This window comes from Bubalus bubalis, chromosome 2 (assembly GCF_019923935.1).
Source record: "Bubalus bubalis isolate 160015118507 breed Murrah chromosome 2, NDDB_SH_1, whole genome shotgun sequence".
In the NCBI taxonomy this organism is placed as follows: Eukaryota; Metazoa; Chordata; class Mammalia; order Artiodactyla; family Bovidae; genus Bubalus; species Bubalus bubalis.
The window spans coordinates 48120679-48142324 of record NC_059158.1 but is presented as its reverse complement, the minus strand read 5'-3'; the positions used below and the strand labels follow the sequence as shown (position 1 = coordinate 48142324).

Here is a 21646-nt window from a genome sequence, read left to right as displayed (position 1 = left end):
AGTAATAATTCATTAGCAGAAAACATAAAGCAAGAAATATGTGTTAAAATGATATATAGCACAACCACATTTCTTTAAGAATGTATTCCAGTATCAAGTGGCAGAAGTTCAACAATGCAAAGCCAGAATTACTTTTGTACCAACCTAAAGCTGCACAGTCCAGGGTTGACTGAACCCACTGATGCAGAGCTACCTGGGCGCGGAGGGTCATAAGAGACTTGAGCAGCAGGGGACTTGTGTCCTTGTGGGTCCAGGACTGATCCACCACGGATGCTGAGGGGCCGTGGTGTGTAACAGAAAAAAATTGTTTACTTATTTGGTTGCTCAGGGTCTTAGTTGCAGCACATAGGATCTTCTGTCTTTGCTGTGGCATGCAGGTTTTTAGTTGCAGCATGAGAAATCTTGTTCCCTGGCCAGGGATTGAACCCAGGCCCCCTGCATTGGGAGCACAGAGTCATAGCCACTGGACCACCAGGGAAGCCCCCTTAACCATTTTTAGTGTACAATTTACTGGGATTAAACACAACCACAGTGTTATACAAACATTACCACCACACATCTGCAGAACTGTTTTCATCTTGCAAAACTCAAGCTCTGTGCCCATTAAGCAGTAACTTCCCCTCCCCCTCCCCCTAGACCTTACAACCACTGATCTTTCTATTTCTTTTTTTTTTTCCAACTGAGAAAGAAAACTGTTGCTCAGTGTCCTTTCAGATGATCAGATATCTCCAATCACAAGGTTTATTTCAGTGGTTTTGATTTTATTTAAAAACATCAGTTAAGAATTGTGGACATAGAGAACAGAGTGTTGGTTGTCAGAGGGGAGGAGGTAGCAGAGGGAAGGACTGGGAGTTTGGAGTCTGCAAAGGTAAACTGTTACCTGCAGGATGGGTAGGCAGCAAGGCCCTACTGCTGGCGCAGGGAACTGTATTTAGTACACTATGATAAACCGTAATGGAAAAGATATATATAAAAAAGAATGCATACATATGAATAAATGAATCATTTTGCTGTGCAGCTGAAACTAACACAGCATCGTTAATCAATTATACTCCAATATAAAATAAAAGTTAAAACATAAAAGCTAAAACTATAAAACTTAGAAGAAATCATAAAAGAAAAACTTCATGACATTGGGTTAGGCAGAGATTTTTTGCATATGTTACCAAAAGCATGGGTAACTAAGAAAAAAATACAAGAACTGGACTACATGAAAGCAAAAGCTTCTGTGCATCAGAAAACAGTATCAACAGTGTGAAAAAGCAGCCTACAGAATGGTAGAATATATTTGTAAATCATACACGTGAAAGTGATTTAATATCTAAAATATATACAATCCTACAATTTAACAATAAAAAATCAAACAACTCAGTTTTAAAATTGGCAAAGGACTTGGTTAGATGCTATCCAGAGAAGATGCACAGATGGCCTGTAAGTACATGAAAAGATGCTCAACATCATAAATCATTCAGTTCAGTTCAGTTGCTCAGTCATGTCCAACTCTTTGTGACCGCATGGACTGCAGCACGCCAGGCCTCCCTGTCCATCACCAACTCCTGGAGTTTACTCAAACTCATGTCCATTGAGTCAGTGATGCCATCCAACCATCTCATCCTCTGTCGTCCCCTTCTCCTCTGGCCTTCAATCTTTCCCAGCATCAGGGTCTTTTCAAATGAGTCAGCTCGTTGTATCAGGTAGCCAAAGTATTGGAGTTTCAGCTTGAACATCACTCAGGGCTGATCTCCTTTAAGATAGACTGGTTGGATCTCCTTGCAGTCCAAGGGACTCTCAAGAGTCTTCTCCAAAACCACAGTTCAAAAGCATCAATTCTTTGGCGCTCAGCTTTCTTTATAATCCAACTCTCACATCCTTACACGACTACTAGAAAAACCATAGCCTTGATGAGATGGGCCATTCTTGGCAAAGTAATGTCTCTGCTTTTTAATATGCTGTCTACGTTGGTCATAACTTTCTTTCCAAGGAGCAAGTGTCTCTTAATTTCATGGCTGCAGTCACGATCTGCAGTGATTTTTGGAGCCCCCCCAAAATAAAGTCAGCCACTGTTTCCCCATCTATTTGCCATGAAGTGATGAGACCGGATCCATGATCTTAGTTTTCTGAATGTTGAGCTTTAAGCCAACTTTTTCACCCTCCTGTTTCACTTTCGTCAAGAGGCTCTTTAGTTCTTCTTCACTTTCTGGCATAAAAAGTGACATATGCCATATGTCATCTGCATATCTGAGGTTATTTATATTTCTTCCTGCAGTCTTGATTCCAGGTTGTACTTCTTCCAGGCCAGCGTTTCTCATGATGTACTCTGCATATAAGTTAAATAAGCAGGGTGACAGTATACAGCCTTGATGTACTCCTTTTCCTATTTGGAACCAGTCTGTTGTTCCATGTCCAGTTCTAACTGTTGCTTCCTGACCTGCATACAGGTTTCTCAAGAGGCAGGTCAGATGGTCTGGTATTCCCATTTCTTGAAGAATTTTCCACAGTTTATTGTGATCCACACAGTCAAAGGCTTTGGCATAGTCAATAAAGCAGAAATAGATGTTTTTCTGGAACTCTCTTGCTTTTTCGATTATCCATTGGTTGTTGGCAATTTGATCTCTGGTTCCTCTCCCTTTTCTAAAACTAGCTTGAACATCTGGAATTTCACTGTTCACATATTGCTGAAGCCTGGCTTGGAGAATTTTGAGCATTACTTTACTAGCATGTGAGATGAGTGCAATTGTGCAGTAGTTTGAGCATTCTTTGGCACTGCCTTTCTTTGGGATTGGAATGAAAAATGACCTTTTCCAGTCCTGTGGCCACTGCTGAGTTTTCCAAATTTGCTGGCATATTGAGTGCAGCACTTTCACAGCATCATCTTTTAGGATTTGAAATAGCTCAATTGGAATTCCATCACCTCCACTAGCTATGTTCATAGTGATGCTTCCTAAGGCCCACTTGACTTCACATTCCAGGATGTCTGGCTCTAGGTGAGTGATCACACCATCATGGTTATCTAAGTCGTGAAGATCTTTTTTGTATAGTTCTGTGTATTCTTGCTACCTCTTCTTAATATCTTCTGCTTCTGTTAGGTCCATACCATTTCTGTCCTTTATCAAGCCCATCTTTGCATGAAATGTTCCCTTGATATCTCTAATTTTCTTGAAGAGATCTCTAGTCTTTCCCATTCTGTTGTTTTCCTCTATTTCTTTGCACTAATCACTGAGGAAGGCTTTCTTATCTCTCCTTGCTGTTCTTTGGAACTCTGCATTCAAATGGGTATATTTTTGCTTTTCTCCTTTGCGTTTTGCTTCTTTTCTTTTCACAGCTATTTGTAAGGCCTCCTCAGACAGGCATTTTGCTTTTTTGCATTTCTTTTTCTTAGGGGAGTTCTTGATCCCTGTCTCCTGTACAGTGTCACAAACCTGTCCATAGCTCATCAGGCTCTGTCTATCAGATCTAGTCCCTTAAATCTATTTCTCATTTCCACTGTATAATCATAAGGGATTTGATTTAGGTCATACCTGAATGGTCTAGTGGTTTTCCCTACTTTCTTCAATTTCAGTCTGAATTTGGCAATGAGGAATTCATGATCTGAGCCACAGTCAGCTCCTGGTCTTGTTTTTGCTGACTGTATAGAGCTTCTCCATCTTTGGCTGCAAAGAATATAAACAGTCTGATTTCAATGTTAGCCATCTGGTGATGTCCATGTATAGAGTCTTCTCTTGTGTTGTTGGAAGAGGGTGTTTGCTATGATCAGTGTGTTCTCTTGGCAAAATTCTATTAGCCTTTGCCTTACTTCATTCCGTATTCCAAGGCCAAATTTGCCTGTTACTCCAGGTGTTTCTTGACTTCCTATTTTTGCATTCCAGTCCCCTATAATGAAAAAGACATCTTTGTTAGGTGTTAGTTCTAAAAGGTCTTGCAGGTCTTCATAGAACCGTTCAATTTCAGCTTCTTCAGCGTTACTAGTCAGGGTTTTAGACTTGGATTACTGTGATATTGAATGGTTTGCCTTGGAAACGAACAGAGATCATTCTGTCGTTTTTGAGATTGCATCCAAGTACTGCATTTCGGACTCTTTTGTTGACCATGATGGCCACTCCATTTCTTCTAAGGGATTCCTGCCCACAGTAGTAAATATAATGGTCATCTGAGTTAAATTCACCCATTCCAGTCCATTTTAGTTAGCTGATTCCTAGAATGTTGACGTTCACTCTTGCCGTCTGCTGTTTGACCACTTCCAATTTGCCTTGGTTCATGGACCTAACATTCCAGGTTCCTATGCAATATTGCTCTTTACAGCATCAGACCTTGCTTCCTTCACCAGTCACATCCACAACTGGGTGTTGTTTTTGCTTTGGCTCCATCCCTTCATTCTTTCTAGAGTTATTTCTCCACTGATCTCCAGTAGCATATTGGGCACCTACCGGCCAGGGGAGTTCATCTTTCAGTGTCTTATCTTTTTTGCCTGTTCATTCTGTTCATGGGGTTCTCAAGGCAAGAATAATGAAGTGGTTTTCCATTCCCTTCTCCAGTGGACCACATTCTGTCAGACCTCTCCACCATGCCCGCCTGTCTTGGGTGGCCCCAAACTTGCACATTTGGAGATTCTCAGTTCACGCACTGTTCTCGGTTCATGTAGTGTTGAAGGCTAGCTTGAAGCTTTTTGAGCATTACCTTGGTGGCACGTGAAATGAACGCAATTTCATGGTAGTTTGAACGTTCCTTGATATTGCCTTTCTTTGGATTGTGTCTGTTTCATAAATAGAGATAGGTTCATTTGTGTCATGTTTTAGATTCTACATATAAGTGATATAATATGGTACTTTTCTTTCTCTTTCTGGCTGACTTCACTGAATATGATATTCTCTAGGTCCATCCAGTTGCTGCAAATGGCATTATGTTGTTCCTTTTTATGGTTGAGTAGTATTCTATGGAATATATATATATATATATATATATATATATATACACACACACCACATCTTTTTTATCCACTTATCTGCTGATGGATATTTAGGTTGTAACAGACTTCATGAATTTAAATCATTTCTTTCTATAACTTGAAAAAAGTGCTGATTTGGACTTTGCCTATTGATATTTCTTAGATATGTCAGCATCCTTTCATTTTTGGTTCAGGATTTGGTCACCTGTGTCTGTACTAACGTCTTCTTCTCTTAGTTGACTTGTATCTGTGCCCCTCTGGGATTTCCCATGGCAGTTTCTAAGGACTTTCTTCCCAGGTGTTGGACTTTGCTTCATGCTCCTCTTGGTTGGGCTTGTTGGTGTTTGACATGATAAAAGATGAAAGCCTAATCTTCAGCCATTTATGACACTTAAGTCACAGTTTTCTTGTGGAATTCGATCTAATTCTTATGTGAGAGAATATTTTGATAAAGTACTTGGGGACTGCAGAGTTATTTTGGGGCCTCTATACTAAAAAATCTCTTACATAATTTTAATGTTCCACTAGTTTGGCTATCAATGTGAGTGTTGAAATCTTTATATATATGCCTCTCTCTATATAAATGCCATGCATATATATGTATATATGCCTATAAGTTAGTCATTCAGTCTTGTCTGACTCTTTGCGACCCCATGGACTATAGCCCGTCAGGCTCCCTGTTCATGGAATTCTCCAGGCAAGAATACTGGAGTGGGTAGCCATTCCCTTCTCCAAGACATCTTCTTGACCCAAGAATTATACCTGAGTCTCCTGCATTGCAAACAGATTCTTTACCATCTCAGCCACCAGGCAAGCCCATATATGCCTCTGGGTGTACATATATCTGTTTTGTCCAGGAAGAATACTTTTAATTTGGGTGTTGTATGAAAGATAAGCATTACCTTTATCCAAGATTATTTTGTATTATGACAATAGCCATTTTGCTTGGTACCTTTTTGTCCTGTCTTTTTGAGACAAAGGCATTAAGCATGCATAGAAGTGGCTTCAGCTTAACTTTCAACTTCCTCATACGGCCTCTCTTGGTTTTATACATCTAGGGTGAAAAATGTATGTGATCACCTCCCGTTTTTTATTTCTTTGTAAGCGCTTTCTATTAATTTAGTGGGGAAAAACGTGGTATGTAAAGGTGTGCTTTAAAAGTTGCTGTCCATGATGAAGGAGTTATTCAGAAAAGATGACATCATCATAGAATAATAATACAAGTAAGACTTAGATGGCTTTTATGGCTTTTATCCCATTTGAAAAACTGGTATAATTTTAGGTGGCAGAGGATTACATCATATAATTTGGAATGGTTTTCAGAAAACAGGGAAATTAGGCTGGTTAGTACTCAGTGTGGAGAAGGCAATGGCACCCCACTCCAGTGATGTAAACTAGGGCAGGAACAGTCGCTTACAGTATAATATAGTGTTGGCTTAGTGAACTAAGATGAGAATAAAATTTCCTGTAAAAATTCCACAAAAGGGGATGTTACAGTGAAATGAAGCCTTTAGAATGAAAACAAAAATCTTGCATATGTGGGAACTAGCCAGGTTTTTAAGGGTTATATGATCCCAGTGAAGCTGTGAAGGAAAAGGAAGGTAGGTCCCAGCATGTGCAGCTTCTGGAAGCTCCAGACAAATAGGAGAAGCAGAATGGGAAGCTGCAGAGGGACCCCAGGGAAGGTAGAATTCCGACAACGCTCAGGCTGCTCCTTCTCCAGGGTGGTTTTAGAACACTTTTTGCTTCATTAAGTTTTGTTCACTCGAGTCTTAACAGAGGAAACCCCCTGCAAGCTTTTGTTTCATGAAAGGGTTAAGTATCAGGAAAACAGAGGCAGCTTATCCCAGATTGATGTATTACACAGCCGCTTTTGTGCTCAAACAACTCTGTCATTCTGAAGGAGTGCTTTGTTCTCTCAGTGGAGAGCTGGATTCTTCAATGACTGGATTCATTCTCCGGGATTACTCAGTGTTTATTCTATCTGCTAATGGCAGGCTTTGCTTGACAACATGCCCTTTCTTGTTGGGAGACTTGGCAAACTCAGAAACACGGGCTTTTATTTCTTCAAAATGTCTGAACTTTGTGGATGCAAAGCAGTTTTTTGAACTTCAGAGATTTGTTTTTGTCTCAACTGTTATGCACACCTGTTTAGTAATCTTGAGGTTATCAGATTCTTCAAACTACACATTTGTGAATAAAAAGTGTTACTTTAGGTGATGTCATTTACCTGTGTTGTCAGCGGATTCATTGTTTGTATAATCAATGTGAGATACCTTTCTAGTGATCATATTGGTGGCAATGTGAAAAGCATTAAAGAATTTCCAGATAATTCCCAGGAAATCCATAGGTAGGTAGGTACATTTCAAGGTTATGAACACTTTGAAAGTGCAGTAAAACTGTGAGTAGATATCTTTGAAGGTCTGCTTTCTTAATAGATAGAGATAAGCGTCCTGATTGCTGCCTCCCTCCCTGAAGTTAGTGGTCTGTTTCTGTCCTGTAATCTGTTTTCTCGCTGTGTTCAGAATAACCACGTCAGCCTCCTGTCCTGCCTCTGAACGCTCCCACCCTTCTGCAGACCCCAGAGGGTGATTTTGAGGGAGACAGGATGCCCTTGGAGGCTGGAATGAGAGCCTTTCCTTAGAAGCTGAGAAACAGGTTCCTAGAGATTTGGGGGTTGGTACTGCTCTTTTTGATGGCTTTACTGTTTCCATATTTGTTTCTACATTCTTTAAATGATTTTGAGAGGAAAGTTTCCTGACTGGCTTCTGGCCTTGAGTTAAGTTTCTGGCTACAGTGTTTTACACTTAGTATTCAGGAGTATTTGGGAAGTCTTATAAAATCCTATGTCGATAGAGCTGGTTTTAAGTAATCTCTGTGGTTTATAGCATCATGGTGTGTGTGTGTGTGTGTATGTTTGTGAAGATATAAGCTGGTGCTTATTTTAGTCTTTTATGATTCTGTGTAATAACCAATCTACTTACCTTATCTGTAGATATCTGTTGAGTGTCTACAATATATATATGCCACTGTTTATCTCAGTAGAAGGATAAAATACAAAAGTCTGTTAAAATCACGTGGCTCTTGTTATCTTGGAATTAGCCGGTTGGGAGAAACGAGATGCAGTTTTGAACAGTAAATTTGCAGGGCAAAGAAGTATATGATTCTTCCAGGTGCCAGATTAATTGGCACAGGCTCAGGAGTAGGACCTCCTGGCGTCTCAGATGGTAGAGAATCCACCTGCAGCGTGGGAGATGTGGGTTCAATGCATGGGTCAGGAAGATCCCCTGGAGGAGAGCATGGCAACCCCTCCAGTATTCTTGCCGGGAGAATCCCATGGACAGGGGAGCCTGGCGGGCTACAGTCCATAGGGTTGCAAAGAGTTGGACACGACTGGGCAACTAAGCACGCTGGAGTTCAGGGAACAGAGGGGGAAATGAGGGCTGGGAAGGTGAGTGAGGGCCCCGGAGGAGGTGGGGCTGGATGTCTGCTCCCAGGATGGGCGGACCTGTGCAGGGGGGCTGCGACCGGAAGGGTGTTCTGCGTGGTGGTACCCTGAGGGTAACAGTGCGTGGGGCCTGAGCTCTTTGGGAGGAACACTGAGAAATTGCCAGTTGGATTAGAAGGATACTGTTGAGGTAATGGGGCTTAAATAGATTAAATGTGACAGATACTCATATATGTTCTGATCACGGGCAATTTGTGGATTTTGCTGAAATTTTATAAATGAAAGTTGTTACATTTTTCTACATTTGCTTTTGGCTCACAAAAGTTTCTGAGAGAAGTGAGTGTTGACTGAAAAACTGAACGATCTAAAAGGTGAGAGTTACATTTGGTGAACAAAATTGAGGCCTCAATCCTAGGGCACGGCCTCTCAGACGGCTCTGAGGGATGGCTCTGAAGAGGCCGGGGAGGCCAGGATGTATGGGGGCTTTGAAATAGAGATCAGGTAGTCGCCACATCAGAATACTACTTGATTAATTAACTAGAGAAAACAAGATCTCTCAAGTTAATGAATTGAGTGCTTTTCTGTGTATGGGAAGGTGCAGGCCTCTGAGCTCCTCTAGCTTGTTTCTTTGATCTGTGCCTCAGCTGCCTGGGGCCAGGATCCCGTGCTTTCTCACCCTGAGGTGAGTTTGATGATGGTTTGATGGTTTTGGGCTGGTGGTTTGAAACTCAGGTGTTTCCATCCTGAGTTCCCTCAGGGCTCATGGTCCAGGCGGCTGTAATGTGATGGCTTGGTGACTGCAACATCCTTTGTTTACCAATATGGCAGGAGGCATTCTTAGTTCACAGGAGCAGTGGTAAAGATTGGATTGAAAAACTCTGTATTTCAACACACGCTTAGTATTAAGATTTGCAGGAGTTGTTATGTCAATAAGTACACATGTAAATTTCATAATGAATTGGCAAGTGAGAAACCTCATTAATACAGTATATGTTTTTTCTAGGCCGGACCTGATAGACATGAATACTGTTGCTGTTCAAAGCAACCTTGCAAATTTAGAGCACGCTTTCTATGTAGCAGAAAAAATTGGTGTTATACGACTTCTGGATCCTGAAGGTGAGTGATTGTCTTGACCAGATGTTGATGGGCTGGAAGGTCTGATCTAATCTGATCTAAAGTAATCGATCAGCATTCTGAAATAATTCATGTTGCTGCTTTTAGATGTGGATGTCTCCTCACCTGATGAAAAGTCAGTAATAACTTATGTATCATCTCTCTATGACGCATTTCCCAAAGTCCCTGAAGGTGGTGAAGGCATCGGGGCAAATGTGAGTATTGATTTTTCCATTCTGAAGTTGATAACTCACAATTGACTGAATTCTCTGAGAGTGCTTTTTGCAGTCATATTTTTTGTTAATGTGACTTAAAAGAAATGGAAGTATAGTAGATTTACAATGTTCTGGTAATATATGCTGTACAGCAAAGTGATTCAGTTATCCGTATATTTGCATTCTTTTTTAGATATTCTTTTTCATTATAGTTTATCATAGGGTATTGAATATAGTTCTGCTAATCCTAGCCTCCCAGTCCCTACCTCCCCCACGCTCTCCGCCTTGGCACCCATCAGTCTGTTCTCTATGTTTGTGATTCTGTTTCTGTTTCATAGATAAGTTCATTTGTGTCATATTTTAGATTACAATACCATTCATATTGTATTGTAATTGTCTTTTTCCGTCTTACTTCACTTAGTATGATAACCTCTGGGTCTATCCATGTTGCTACACATGGCATTATTTTATTCTTTTATATGGTCAAATAATATTCCATTGTATATATGTATCATATCTTCTTTTTTTAAAAAAAAAAACTTTTTGTCTTTAGTCTCACATGAACAGCAACGGGATCCATTCTTCCCCAAACTCCCCTCCCATCCAGGCTGCCACATAACATTGAGCAGAGTTCCATGTGCTATGTAGTAGGTCCTTGTTGGTTATCCGTTTTAAATATAGCAGTGTGTACCTGTCCATCCCGGACTCCCTAATTATCCCTTTCCCCATCCTCCCCTGCCAGCAACCATAAGTTCGTCCTCTAAGTCCGTGAGTTTGTTTGTTTTGTAAGTAAGTTCCTTTGTATCATTTCTTTTTAGATTCCACATATAAGGGATGCCATACAATATTTCTGTTTCTCTGTCTGACTTACTTCACTCAGTATGACAATCTCTAGGTCCATCCGTGTTGCTGTAAATGGCATTATTTCATCCTTTTCCATGGCTGAGTAGTATTCCTTTGTATCTATGTACACATTTTCTTTATCCTTTCATCTGTTGATCAACATTCAGGTTGTTTCCATGTCGTGGCAATTGTGAATGGTGCTGCTATGAACGTAGAGGTGTATGGATCTTTTTGAATAGAATTCTGTCTGGGTATATGCCCAGGAGTAGCATTGCTGGATCATATAGTAATTGTATTTTTAGTTTTCTGAAGAGCCTCCATACTGTTCTCCATGGTGGCTGTAACATTCCCACCAGCAGTCTAAAAGAGTTCCCTTCTCTCTGCACCCTCTCCAGCATTTATTGTTTGTTGACTTTTTAATGATGTCTGTTCTGATCAGTGTGAGGTGATGCCTCATTATGGTTTTGACTTGCATTTCTCTAATAATTAGTGATGTTGAGTATCTTTTCACGTGCCTATTGACCATGTGTATGTTCTCTTTGGAGAAATGTCTATTTATAGCTTCTGCCCACTTTCCAATTCAGTTGTTTTTGTATTGTCGAGTTGTATGGGTTTACATTCTTTAAATGTCAAATATTTTTTAATGGATTTGAGTTAATAGGCTACTCAATAAATTGATACTATATGTATTTTAATGGTACCATTCCACGATTACAATTCAAGTATAACTCAGAAACATTTCATTTCGTAAAGCAGGTTATTCAGAGTTGCATGTCATTTGTAAATAAAAACTGGAACCATTCAATTGAGAGATATATTTTTTTTCTTTTTTAATGTTCTGCTGTTTAACAGCCACGCAGTTTGCTATCCTTCTCTCTGTAGAGACAATCTCACTTCCGAAATCACTTTCAAGTTTATAGACTTATATGATCCCAGGAACTAAGGCCGCTCTGTGTTGTGTTCTGGTTTGAAGGTGAGGCCTGGAGGAGGGTGATTGGATTTTGCCAGACTCTGTAGCAGGGCAGGATCTCTGACACGTGGCTCTGGGTTCTTGGTTTAGTCCCGTGCTTCCGGAAGCCTGCAGTGTATTTTCTCTGTGCGTGTTGTGCTGGCCCTGCTGACGAGCGCTGTGCTTCTCTGGAGGACAGGACCCCTGCCCCACACATGCTGTGCTCTTGGGGCACCCCCTCGCCCTGGCTGCTCTGCTCCTGCAGCTGCCGCCTTTACTGTGTTTCATCTTGAGGATTTGGGAGCTCTCTGGTCTCTTGTGTGGCCTCCGTGTGCTCTGGTTTAGGCTTGTTCCTCTTCCCTCCTGTGTGCTCTGTCTTGAAGGCTGGTCCCCGAGCAACTTGCTGCCATGCTCACCCTCCTCTCCGGTGTCCGCTGTGACTCAGGCTGGACCTGCCCGAGAACGTGCCTGTGGCCGCTCCGCGCTCCTCCCCACAGCCTGCACGCAGCTCCTCACTCCCACCCCTTCGCCGGGATGAGGATGTGAGCTTGCTTGTGGCCTTGCCGGCTCCCCTGATTTTCTTCTACCATCATCTCTGCACACTGTCGGCATAGTAGCTTGGAGACCTCCCACGGCTTCATGTGGCTTGCAAGGCTCCACGCGGTCTAGATGTACTGACCTCCAGCGGCTCTGCGTGTGTCAGTTCTTTGCAGTATCAGTCCCCACGTGAGCTGTTGGTGGTGGCCAGGGCGTTCCTGTCTCAGAGTCTGTGCCCTGGTCCCACATGTCATCTGTCTGTCCCTCCTGCCTCCCACTCCAGTTCCTGCTCACCTCACAGCCTCCCAGGGATGGCCTCTCCCAAGAGGCCTTCAGGTGATGCTTTCGAGGCACATCTGTGGTCACCTCACTTTTTATCTTGATGCCTCGAATAAACTACCCGCTTTTGTTATTTCAGCACTTCTACAGTACTGCTTTTCGTTTTGCATAACTGTTTATATTATGACTCTTTCTTGCCTCTTCGTCTAGACAGAAAACTCTTTGATAAAAGGGATCATCTCTTAAAGTATTATATTTTTATTACAGCGCTTACCACAGTGCTTTGAACATCATAAGCACTTCCTCAAATGCTTAATTGAAGAAAACAGTTGACAGTCTTCCAGTCTCCTTCATTTAAAAACAAAAGTTTGCTTAAGGAATATTGAATCATTCCCACCATGTACATTTCCTGTAGGTTTCAGTCCTGTCAAGTTTCCTGTGTATTAGGTAGTTCTCTGAGTTTCAGATATCAGGTAGACTTAGGCTGGCAGAGAAGGTAGCTCACCTGGCTTTCGCAGGCCATTACTCCCTTTCTTGACTGCCCGGGAAACACTCCAAATTGATCATGGCGTTTTTTCTGCTACGTTTCAATGCAGCCTCAGAAGCCTTCTGAACACGGTGCCTCAGTCAGCCTGGATCCTTGGATCAGAGTTGGCGTTCCTTAGGCGAGTCTTAGTGGTCAACTGTTGATAGCATGTTTTTAGAGCTGTTTAAGTGGACAGAATTGAGACTGGGAGGGAATGAAGAAAACCTTGAACTGGTCCTCTCTGTCAGGCTTAAAGACCCACAGATCCACACAGTGACCTCTGGCCAGGCTATGTTAGACGTGAATGTTGCCATCTGCAGATACAGACCTTCTTTGCCATCTTCTCCTTCTAGGATGTCGAAGTCAAGTGGATTGAATACCAGAATATGGTCAACTACCTCGTCCAGTGGATCAGACACCACGTGGCCACCATGTCGGAGAGAACGTTTCCTAATAATCCTGTAGAACTCAAGGTCTGTGTCCCTACAGAAGTTAAGTGGGGTTAAGTTTATTACTAAACCTTAAAAAAAATGCTGAAATGGTTCTATCATTTCAGAAACTGAAGAAAAGTGACCCTTGGCAAGGTACCAGTCAGCAGGCAAATTATTTATTTATCCATCTTCTATTATACAGAGGAAATGGAAGTCGACACCAATACTTAAAACATCAGAGCAACAACATCTTAAATTTATAGTCCCTTCACTTTGCATTGTTGAGAGTTAATATGGGAGGGTCTCTGGGAATGACGTTGCGGTGTTATTTTTGGAACCTGGGAGACACCTGGAGCTAGCAGGTGGCCGGGGCAGGAGCTGTGTGGGAAGTTTGTGCAATACAGGGGTGGCCGGGCGTGTGCCTGTGGTCACATCCCGTTAGAAACGGCCTCAGAGGCTTCTGTGGTACAAGATGTACATTCAGTATTTCATCACGAATTCGAAAGGACATACCCGACTCCCGGGGTAAATGAGCTCCTGGTTTAGTAGAACAGGTGCTACTGCCTAAGAAACTGGGTCCATCTCTTTGTCAGAGACGTCGCAGAGGTATTGAAAGATGGTGTAGTTGTATAAACATTGAAAATAAGTTGACTCTTCTTGAACCTTGGGAATTTTCATAGCAGAGTAGTGTACTTTATCTCAAGAAATGGCTCATGTGAGTATGAACAACAAGGTCTAATTCCTTGAACTGTAGACACTGTTTTCCTGATCGGAATTTCAAGAATGGTTCTAATCTAGGAGAGGCCCTGTTCACATGAGTAGTTGTGTCCACGAGTCTGTACACAACGTCTATGGAACAGCTTTTACTCACGCTGCCACGGGGAGTTTGTTCTTGGCATGAGGCTCCTTGGTGCGTGTCCATGTGATGCTCCTTCGGGTCTTTCTGAAGCGGTTTTGTGTGATGTCTCCCAGCGTGGATGGTAACCTCTCCCGGCAGGAAAGCATTCCTCCCCCTTCCGTGACCACAGCTACTGTGAACAGCGTCAGCACACGATGGCATTCTGTGCTTATTCACCGATGGACATCCTAAAATGTTGCACTTTGGTTTAGCCAACTTTTAGATTTCAAGTTCTACTTATTTTCAAATAGATTCATTGTCCAGACATTTGAGTAAATTCATGCTGGCTTCTGATTAGTGCAGATGCTTAAATTATTGAAGAAGTTTGACTACAGATTACTTGCTGGTGTCTGGGATAAGACAGGATATAGGAAAAAAAATACATCATAGGGAAATACCAAATATGGGGTTTGCCAAAGAGTTTATTTGGGTTTTTCTCAAAGGAACTTTTTGGCCAACTGAATAATTTTCTTAGTCAGCAAAGCATTAAATGGAATCCTTCAGAGAAATATGTCTCCTCGAACATTTTCATGGACTTGTTTTAAAGCAGCATGAATTAGGATGAAATAATCAGTGTATACTTACTAAATGTGGAGCTATTTTATTAACATAATTTTTAGAAGCTCCTTGTTAATAAACATAATATACATATATTTAAGAGATTCCCAAATTAATATCTATAAATTAGATAGTAATTTAATTATATGGCTCAGACTTTTATAATAGCAGGAACCAGTAGCATCTTTTTTTACTGTAAGATCTGCTTAATTTGGCCATGGGACATTGAACACAAACTTTAGTCCTGTCTGATGAGAATTCTGTTTTTCAAGGATAGACCGTGAAATAGAGAAGAATGCTTCCCACCCCGTTTTATGAGAATCGTATCAGATGATTTTTCCAAAAAGTAAAAGCTAAAGTACAGCATTTGCAAAGTGTATCTTTTAAAGGATGTGTCTTATTTGGATGATGAGATCCTTAGTAGAGTTGTGGTTCCCTGGTGGCTCAGCTGGTAAAGAATCCGCCTGCAGTGTGGAGACCCGGGTTCGATACCTGGGTCGGGAAGATCCCCTGGAGAAGGGAAAGGCTACCCATTCTGGGATTCTGTCCTGGAGATTCTCATGGACACAGGAGCCTGACAGGCTACAGTCCACGGGGTCGCGAAGAGTCAGACATGACTGAGCAACTAACAGACACTGCTGTGGTTTTCATTATCCAGATGCTTGGGCAGCATATGTTGAATCGGGCTCACAGCCCTAATTACATCCTCTTCAGATCCCTTAGATCCTGTTTACCAGCTGGCTCAGAACTGGCATCCTTGATTGTCTTATTTTATGAAGGAATACCTACCCAGGTGGGAGAGTGGTAAAGAATCTGCCTGCCAATGCAGGAGATGCAAGAGATGCGAGCTTGATCTCTGGGTCAGGAAGATCCCCTGGAGTAGGAAATGGCAACCCACTCCAGTATTCTTGCCTGGAAAATTCCACAGACAGAGGTGCTTGGTGGGCTGCAGTCCATGGGGTCTCAAAGAGTCGGACGTAGCTGAGTACACGTGCCACGCCACCCAGGGCAGGTGACAGAATAGAAAGCATTTGAAGTCGTGACATTATGTGATAATGAAAACAGATTTTTGAAGTTCAGCTCTTCATTTATTTTCCCTTTCATTTTAGGCACTTTACAATCAGTATTTACAGTTTAAAGAAACAGAAATTCCACCAAAGGAGACAGAAAAATCAAAAATTAAACGCTTATATAAATTATTAGAGGTAAGAAAAAATTTCCTTTGAATTGGCAAATGTCTCCTTTTAAAAAATTTTATTGGTGTAGTTGGTTGATAGTAGTGTGTCAATTTCTGCTGCTCAGCATGATAACTCAGTTATATGTGTATTTACTGGGGTGTACCGTAAGACCTTGCTGTTTGTCCATTCTCTGTATAATGCTCTTTGTATCTGCTAATCCCAAACTCAGTCCTTCCCTTCCCCCTTCTCCAGCCCCTCCCCCTTGTCAACCACAAGTTTGTTCTCTGTGTCTGGGATTCCGTTTCGTAGATAAGCTTTTTTGTGTCATCTTTTAGAGTCCATCTGTAAGTGATGTGATATGGTATCAAATGTAATCTTTATTAATAGTCTGTCTTGATTTGAGAAGCGTGATTTTTAATGTCTTTGCTTCACATCACATTTTGTGCTGTTTTCTCTAGATTTGGATAGAGTTTGGACGCATCAAACTCCTTCAAGGTTATCACCCAAACGACATAGAAAAGGAGTGGGGAAAGCTCATCATCGCCATGCTGGAGAGGGAGAAGGCTCTTCGTCCCGAAGTTGAAAGGTTGGGGGCTTTCTCTGTCCTGGGTGTCCGGTGAGGGGGTCCGCTTGTGGTGCGCAAACAGCTTAAGCTTTGGAGGCATGCCACCCTGGACCAACATTAGCCTTTTCCATTTGCTTGTTTGCGTGACCTTGGCTAAGTCTTTCTGATTCTCCCATTTTGTTATCTCGAAACTCTCCCAAGAGGTTTGAGGAAGGAATCAGGGAAGTAATGCTGGAGGGGGGCCTGGGTTGGTGTGTGCAGTCGCATCTCATATGGCGGTTACAGACTTAGTCAGGAGGACCCGTGAGAATTTCTCCAGCTTTTAAGTCACCAGAAGCTCATCCATACATAACATAGGTTAACCGTGAGCTTACCTTGTTTCTTGGTATGTTTTTGGCTACGGCCCTCTCTCTCTGGGCAGTTAACCCTCTGTTTAAAGAAGGGCAGTGAGGCAGCGCCCAGAGGACTTGTGATCGCTGGTTCAGTCCCACCCTGCCTGTGGGCCCAAAACCATCCCTCAGCTTCCTCCTTTCTCTCCTGCCTCACCAGGCGCCCCGGAAGGTTGCCTAGGTCCTCAGGAGGGGTTTGTTGGATGGTCCTTCCGTTCCAGCCTGAGCTGTGCTGCGTGGGGCTCACGGTCTGAGTCCCCGAGGCCGGCCTTCTGGTCCTCGGCGAAGCCACGCCGGCCGCCTATCAGGAGCGCTAGCCTGCCCGTTTCCCAGCCTCCGCGTTTGTGATATCTCGGCACTGTCTTTTCCTGCGGCTGGGTCGTCTGGTTCGTCCTCTTCTTACTCCTGATCTTCCTCTGATCTCAGCTCCAGTATGATTTCCTCCAGAAACTTTCTGAAGTCTCCCAGGCTGGTTCAGGTGTTTCGGGGTTGACCCTCCTGTTCCACGTGGTCCTCCTTTGTAGACTCATCTCGGTTGTAATTTATACATTTCTCTGCAATTGCTTGAATGAGGACTGCCAGTTCCACAGAGTGAGCATGCAGACAGATTCCTGTGTTTGTGGTTCCTTGTACTGCCCACAACACCGGCTCTGCTACCCAGAGGCCCTCAATATACTGATGTTCTCTGCACCCACTCCTAACTTCCACGTGGAAGAAGTGTGAACTAATGCATTGAAGATCCGAGGGTGGGTCTGATTTGTCAGGCCTTTATGACATCATTGATGACACGCTTGTTAAAGCAGAGTATTATGTCTATATAACTGGATCCTTTTGAACCAGAACAAGTGCAAAATACCTAGGATGGACCTTGTAGGGAGGAGATAATTCTGGGTGGTTCAAATGAAATGCACAGCTTCTAATCTGATGAAAGGATAGAAAAGGTGCCAGAGAAAGGGGGCAGAGTTTATTTTAGTTGTCAGAATAGCAGCTGGATTTTAATTTATGTAAATAAAAGAATGCAGTGGTTAAGAGTTCAAGGTCTAGGAGCCAGTCAATCCTGGATGAATTATTAGCTCAGTGTTCATGCCATGTAATCTTAGATTCACTATCCTCTCTAAACTTCAGTTTCCTCATTTGTAAATAAGATGTAATAGCAGGAACCACATTTGGTGGTTCTGAGTATGTCTATAAAATGATTAGTTAATTTCCTGGCACCTAACAATTGCTTCAGAAATGTTAGGTGCTGGCTACTATTATTATTTTGTGCTTTTCTGTTTACTAACTATATTTGACATGGCACTCTCAAATTCCCTCCTAAAAAGGACAGTGTCTGCCTCTAGTTGGGGAAGCAGCAATTTGGCTTTGCAGTGTTGGGGATAGGAAAATATTTAGCATGGCTGATTCAATGCCTTCATTTTTCTTGAAGCAACAAGTTTTTTGGCATTAACTCTGTATTACAAAATAATAGCTCTGTGGCATGGGAGTGTGTAAAAGGCAAATGAGAAAGAGCCAATGATCTTAGGCCAGGTAATAACCTGTAGAAAGGAAAAACAAGCACAGACAAATTAAATCTCCAGGCATCACACTGATACTCTTCTTAGCACTTTGGCTTTTAAAAATAAAACGTAACTTTAGTGAGAGTAGACGTAACATTCCTGGGAGTGGTTCCTGTGGGGCGGGAAAGGTAACTGGACAATTTTCCAGTTAATGTAACCTAATCAACAAATGCTGCGGTGGTTAAAAAGGAAAGGTGCTTTGCTTCTTGTCAAATTCCTTTTTTGGTAGGTGTTTGTACGTACCGGTTTTCTAACCCTGTGTTGTTCAGTACAGAGCTGGTTTTTCCAAAATGCTAGGATGAGGCTCTGATTGGCTGTTTGTGTTCTTTTAGCTGATGATTGGTCTTGCCAGAGTGACCTGATTGTACTTTGGTTTCCGTGAAACATCAGAGTTGTTTTTGAGTTGGTGGCAAGTGAATGATTCTTGGTGAAAATATTTGGCAAATCTTGTCCAGTGACGCCCCATCAGCCTGCCTTGTCCGTACATGTAGGGCTTTAGTGTAGGCTACAAAAGGCAGACCATAGCTAGCAAACCCATGGCTCTAGGCGGGATTCTTTTGAATAGTTATCAGTGTATTATTTGCTGCGTGTTGAATATGCATGTTGGGGCATATTTAAGGAGCCATTAAAAGCTGTAACAGCCAGTCGCCTCTTTTCCCCATTAGAAGTAGCGCTTTCTGCAGACTGTGTACTTTCTAGTCTACTTTTAATGGCGGAAGAAGAAACATCATTGGGAGATAAAAATGCACAGCAGTAGTTACAGTTACCGGAGCAGTGATTCTGTGTTTAGTAACACGACCAGCACTCGGACTAGTCTTGACTCAAATGAGAATTTCCTCTCGGTTCATTGTGGTCCAACCCTGATCAACTCCTGTATTAGCTTTGGCAATGAATCCTTTGATGGACACAGGTTTGGAGTCCTTGGTGTGGGGTTGTGGTTTTTCTTTGGGTGGGCCGCGTTTTTCAGGGGTGGCTAGCTCTCTGACTTCGGAAGGAGAGACTTTATTTTATTTGTTTCTTCTTTTAGGTTGGAGATGTTGCAGCAGATTGCTAACCGAGTTCAGAGGGGCAGTGTCATCTGTGAAGACAAACTGTTGCTTGCCCGAAATGCTCTCCAGTCTGTAAGTTCATTTCAGGAGCTGCTGGAATTGCTGTAGAGGGGTCGGTACATTCAGATGAAATAAAATCTTCTATGCTTCCCAGGTGGCTCAGACGGTAAAGCATCTATCTGCCTGCAGTGTAGGAGACATGAGTTCAATCACTGGGTTGGGGAGATCTCCTGGAGAAGGGAATGGCACCCCGCTCCAGTATTCTTGCCTGGAGAATTCCTTGGATAGAGAAGCCTGATGGGCTACAGTCCATGGGGTCCCAAAGAGTCAGACATGACTGAGCGACTAATGCTTTCATTTTCATGGCATGCAGGGTCTAGTTCCCTGACCACAGATCCAACCCATGCCCCCTACAGTAGACACACCGAGTCCTAACTCCTGGACCACCAGGGAAGTCCCTGAGGCTAGATTTGAAATTTGTTTAATTAGTTAAGTAATGCAGAATTAATATTGAATTGTTTTAAAATACAGGATTCTAAAAGATTGGAATCCGGGCTGCAGTTTCAGAATGAAGCAGAGATTGCTGGATATATCCTTGAATGTGAGAACATTTTACGCCAGCATGTAATTGATGTACAGATTCTGATTGATGGAAAGTACTACCAGGCAGACCAGTTGGTGCAGAGGTAAGGGTGCTTCCTAGTCAGCCTTGTCCTCCTCGCTGACTGTTCCGTGGCCCCTCATTAAGAACGTAGAGGGTGGCGATTTTATGAAGTGTTCCCTAAGCTCTTTTTTGTTGACGATGTGTGTCACATTAATTGTGTCATATTTCGGTGTGTTTAGTAGGTTTTGTTCTTCAAAGATAAATAAGAGAAAAAAATTTTAGATACATGTGGTAGTTAATACTGTAGTAACTAACCTACAGTTGAAATGGTCATGTGTGATATTTGAAAAAGGGACAATAATGAGAAAATTATCTTTTAAGTCAACTTATCATGAAAATGCTCATAACAAAATATTGGGAAAATATGTATATAAAAATTTGTGTCTCTGAGAAGTGGATTTGGGGATAGGAATGGAACATTTCTGGTTGTATATAATATATATTATGTAAATATCTAAATATGTGATGTATATGTATAAGGCAAAAACTATGAATGATGCTTCAAATGAGTAATTCTGCTTTTAGAAATCTATAATAATTCTAAATATAGAACTTATCAAATAAATATAGGGAAAAAAGTGTCCATGTCAAAAATTTGGAATCCTGTGTGTCAAATAATAGGAGAATGAGCATATACTATGATAGTGTTGTAATTGAGTTCATTATAAATTACAGTTGTAAAGATCATATGATAATATAGAATACTTATAGTACAACATTGAGTGAAAAAATTGTGATGTGAATTTTTATCAGTGTGACTATATTGACATTTTAAAATAGACTTTATTTATTTGAGCAACTTAGGTTTATGAAAAATTGAGTGAACAGTCTAGAGTTCCCATAACACCCCTTCAAAGCCTCTTCCCCTGTTATTAACATCTTGCACTAGTGTGATGCCTTTGTTACAGCTGATGAGCCAATATCGATCATTCTGGTAATTAGAGTCCCTAGTTTTAGGGGTCAGCCTTTGTGAACAATACCTCTTACATTATAGCTTATGCATTTTGATTTTCTTTTCAGGGTTGCAAAACTGCGCGATGACATCATGGCCTTGCGGAACGAATGTTCCTCAGTGTACAGCAAAGGCCGCGTGCTGACGACGGAGCAGACGAAGCTCATGATATCAGGAATCTCTCAGAGTTTAAACTCAGGATTTGCACAGACCTTAGCCCCCAGCATGAACTCAGGGCTGACGCAGGGTCTCACACCTTCCCTGACTCCGTCCAGCGTGACCTCGGGCCTGTCGTCAGGGCTGACTTCCCGCCTGACCCCATCTGTCACTCCTGCCTATACGCCTGGCTTCCCATCAGGGTTAGTTCCAAATTTCGGCTCAGGAGGGGAGACAAGCACCCTGCAGACTCTGAAGCTGATGCAGATCCGAAAGCCCCTTCTCAAGTCGTCTCTGCTGGACCAGAATTTAACAGAAGAGGAAATCAACATGAAATTTGTTCAGGACCTTTTGAATTGGGTGGAGGAGATGCAGGTAAAAATATTTACTTTTACCTG

The 21646-nt window shown here is 42.1% G+C and overlaps 1 protein-coding gene and 1 non-coding gene across 32 annotated transcripts in view; one reads left to right on the top strand and one right to left on the bottom strand.

Moving 5' to 3' along the window:
- DST (dystonin) overlaps window positions 1-21646 on the top strand; it is a 513843-nt gene that overhangs the window by 303041 nt on the left and 189156 nt on the right. For 28 of the 31 annotated variants that reach the window (XM_045163432.1, XM_045163439.1, XM_045163440.1 and 25 more), the window contains 8 exons: window positions 9394-9506; window positions 9612-9718; window positions 13206-13325; window positions 15849-15944; window positions 16376-16503; window positions 19455-19548; window positions 20008-20162; window positions 21161-21623. In XM_045163432.1, the coding sequence (XP_045019367.1) occupies window positions 9394-9506; window positions 9612-9718; window positions 13206-13325; window positions 15849-15944; window positions 16376-16503; window positions 19455-19548; window positions 20008-20162; window positions 21161-21623 (1276 nt within the window). Of the gene's footprint in view, window positions 1-9393; window positions 9507-9611; window positions 9719-13205; window positions 13326-15848; window positions 15945-16375; window positions 16504-18670; window positions 19338-19454; window positions 19549-20007; window positions 20163-21160; window positions 21624-21646 lie in introns of those variants that run through there. The other 3 variants (XM_006072871.4, XM_044931912.2, XM_006072870.4) reach the window with 3 other exon arrangements.
- On the bottom strand, window positions 406-478 carry TRNAG-CCC. Its single transcript has one exon. It is a non-coding gene; the product is annotated as a tRNA-Gly (tRNA).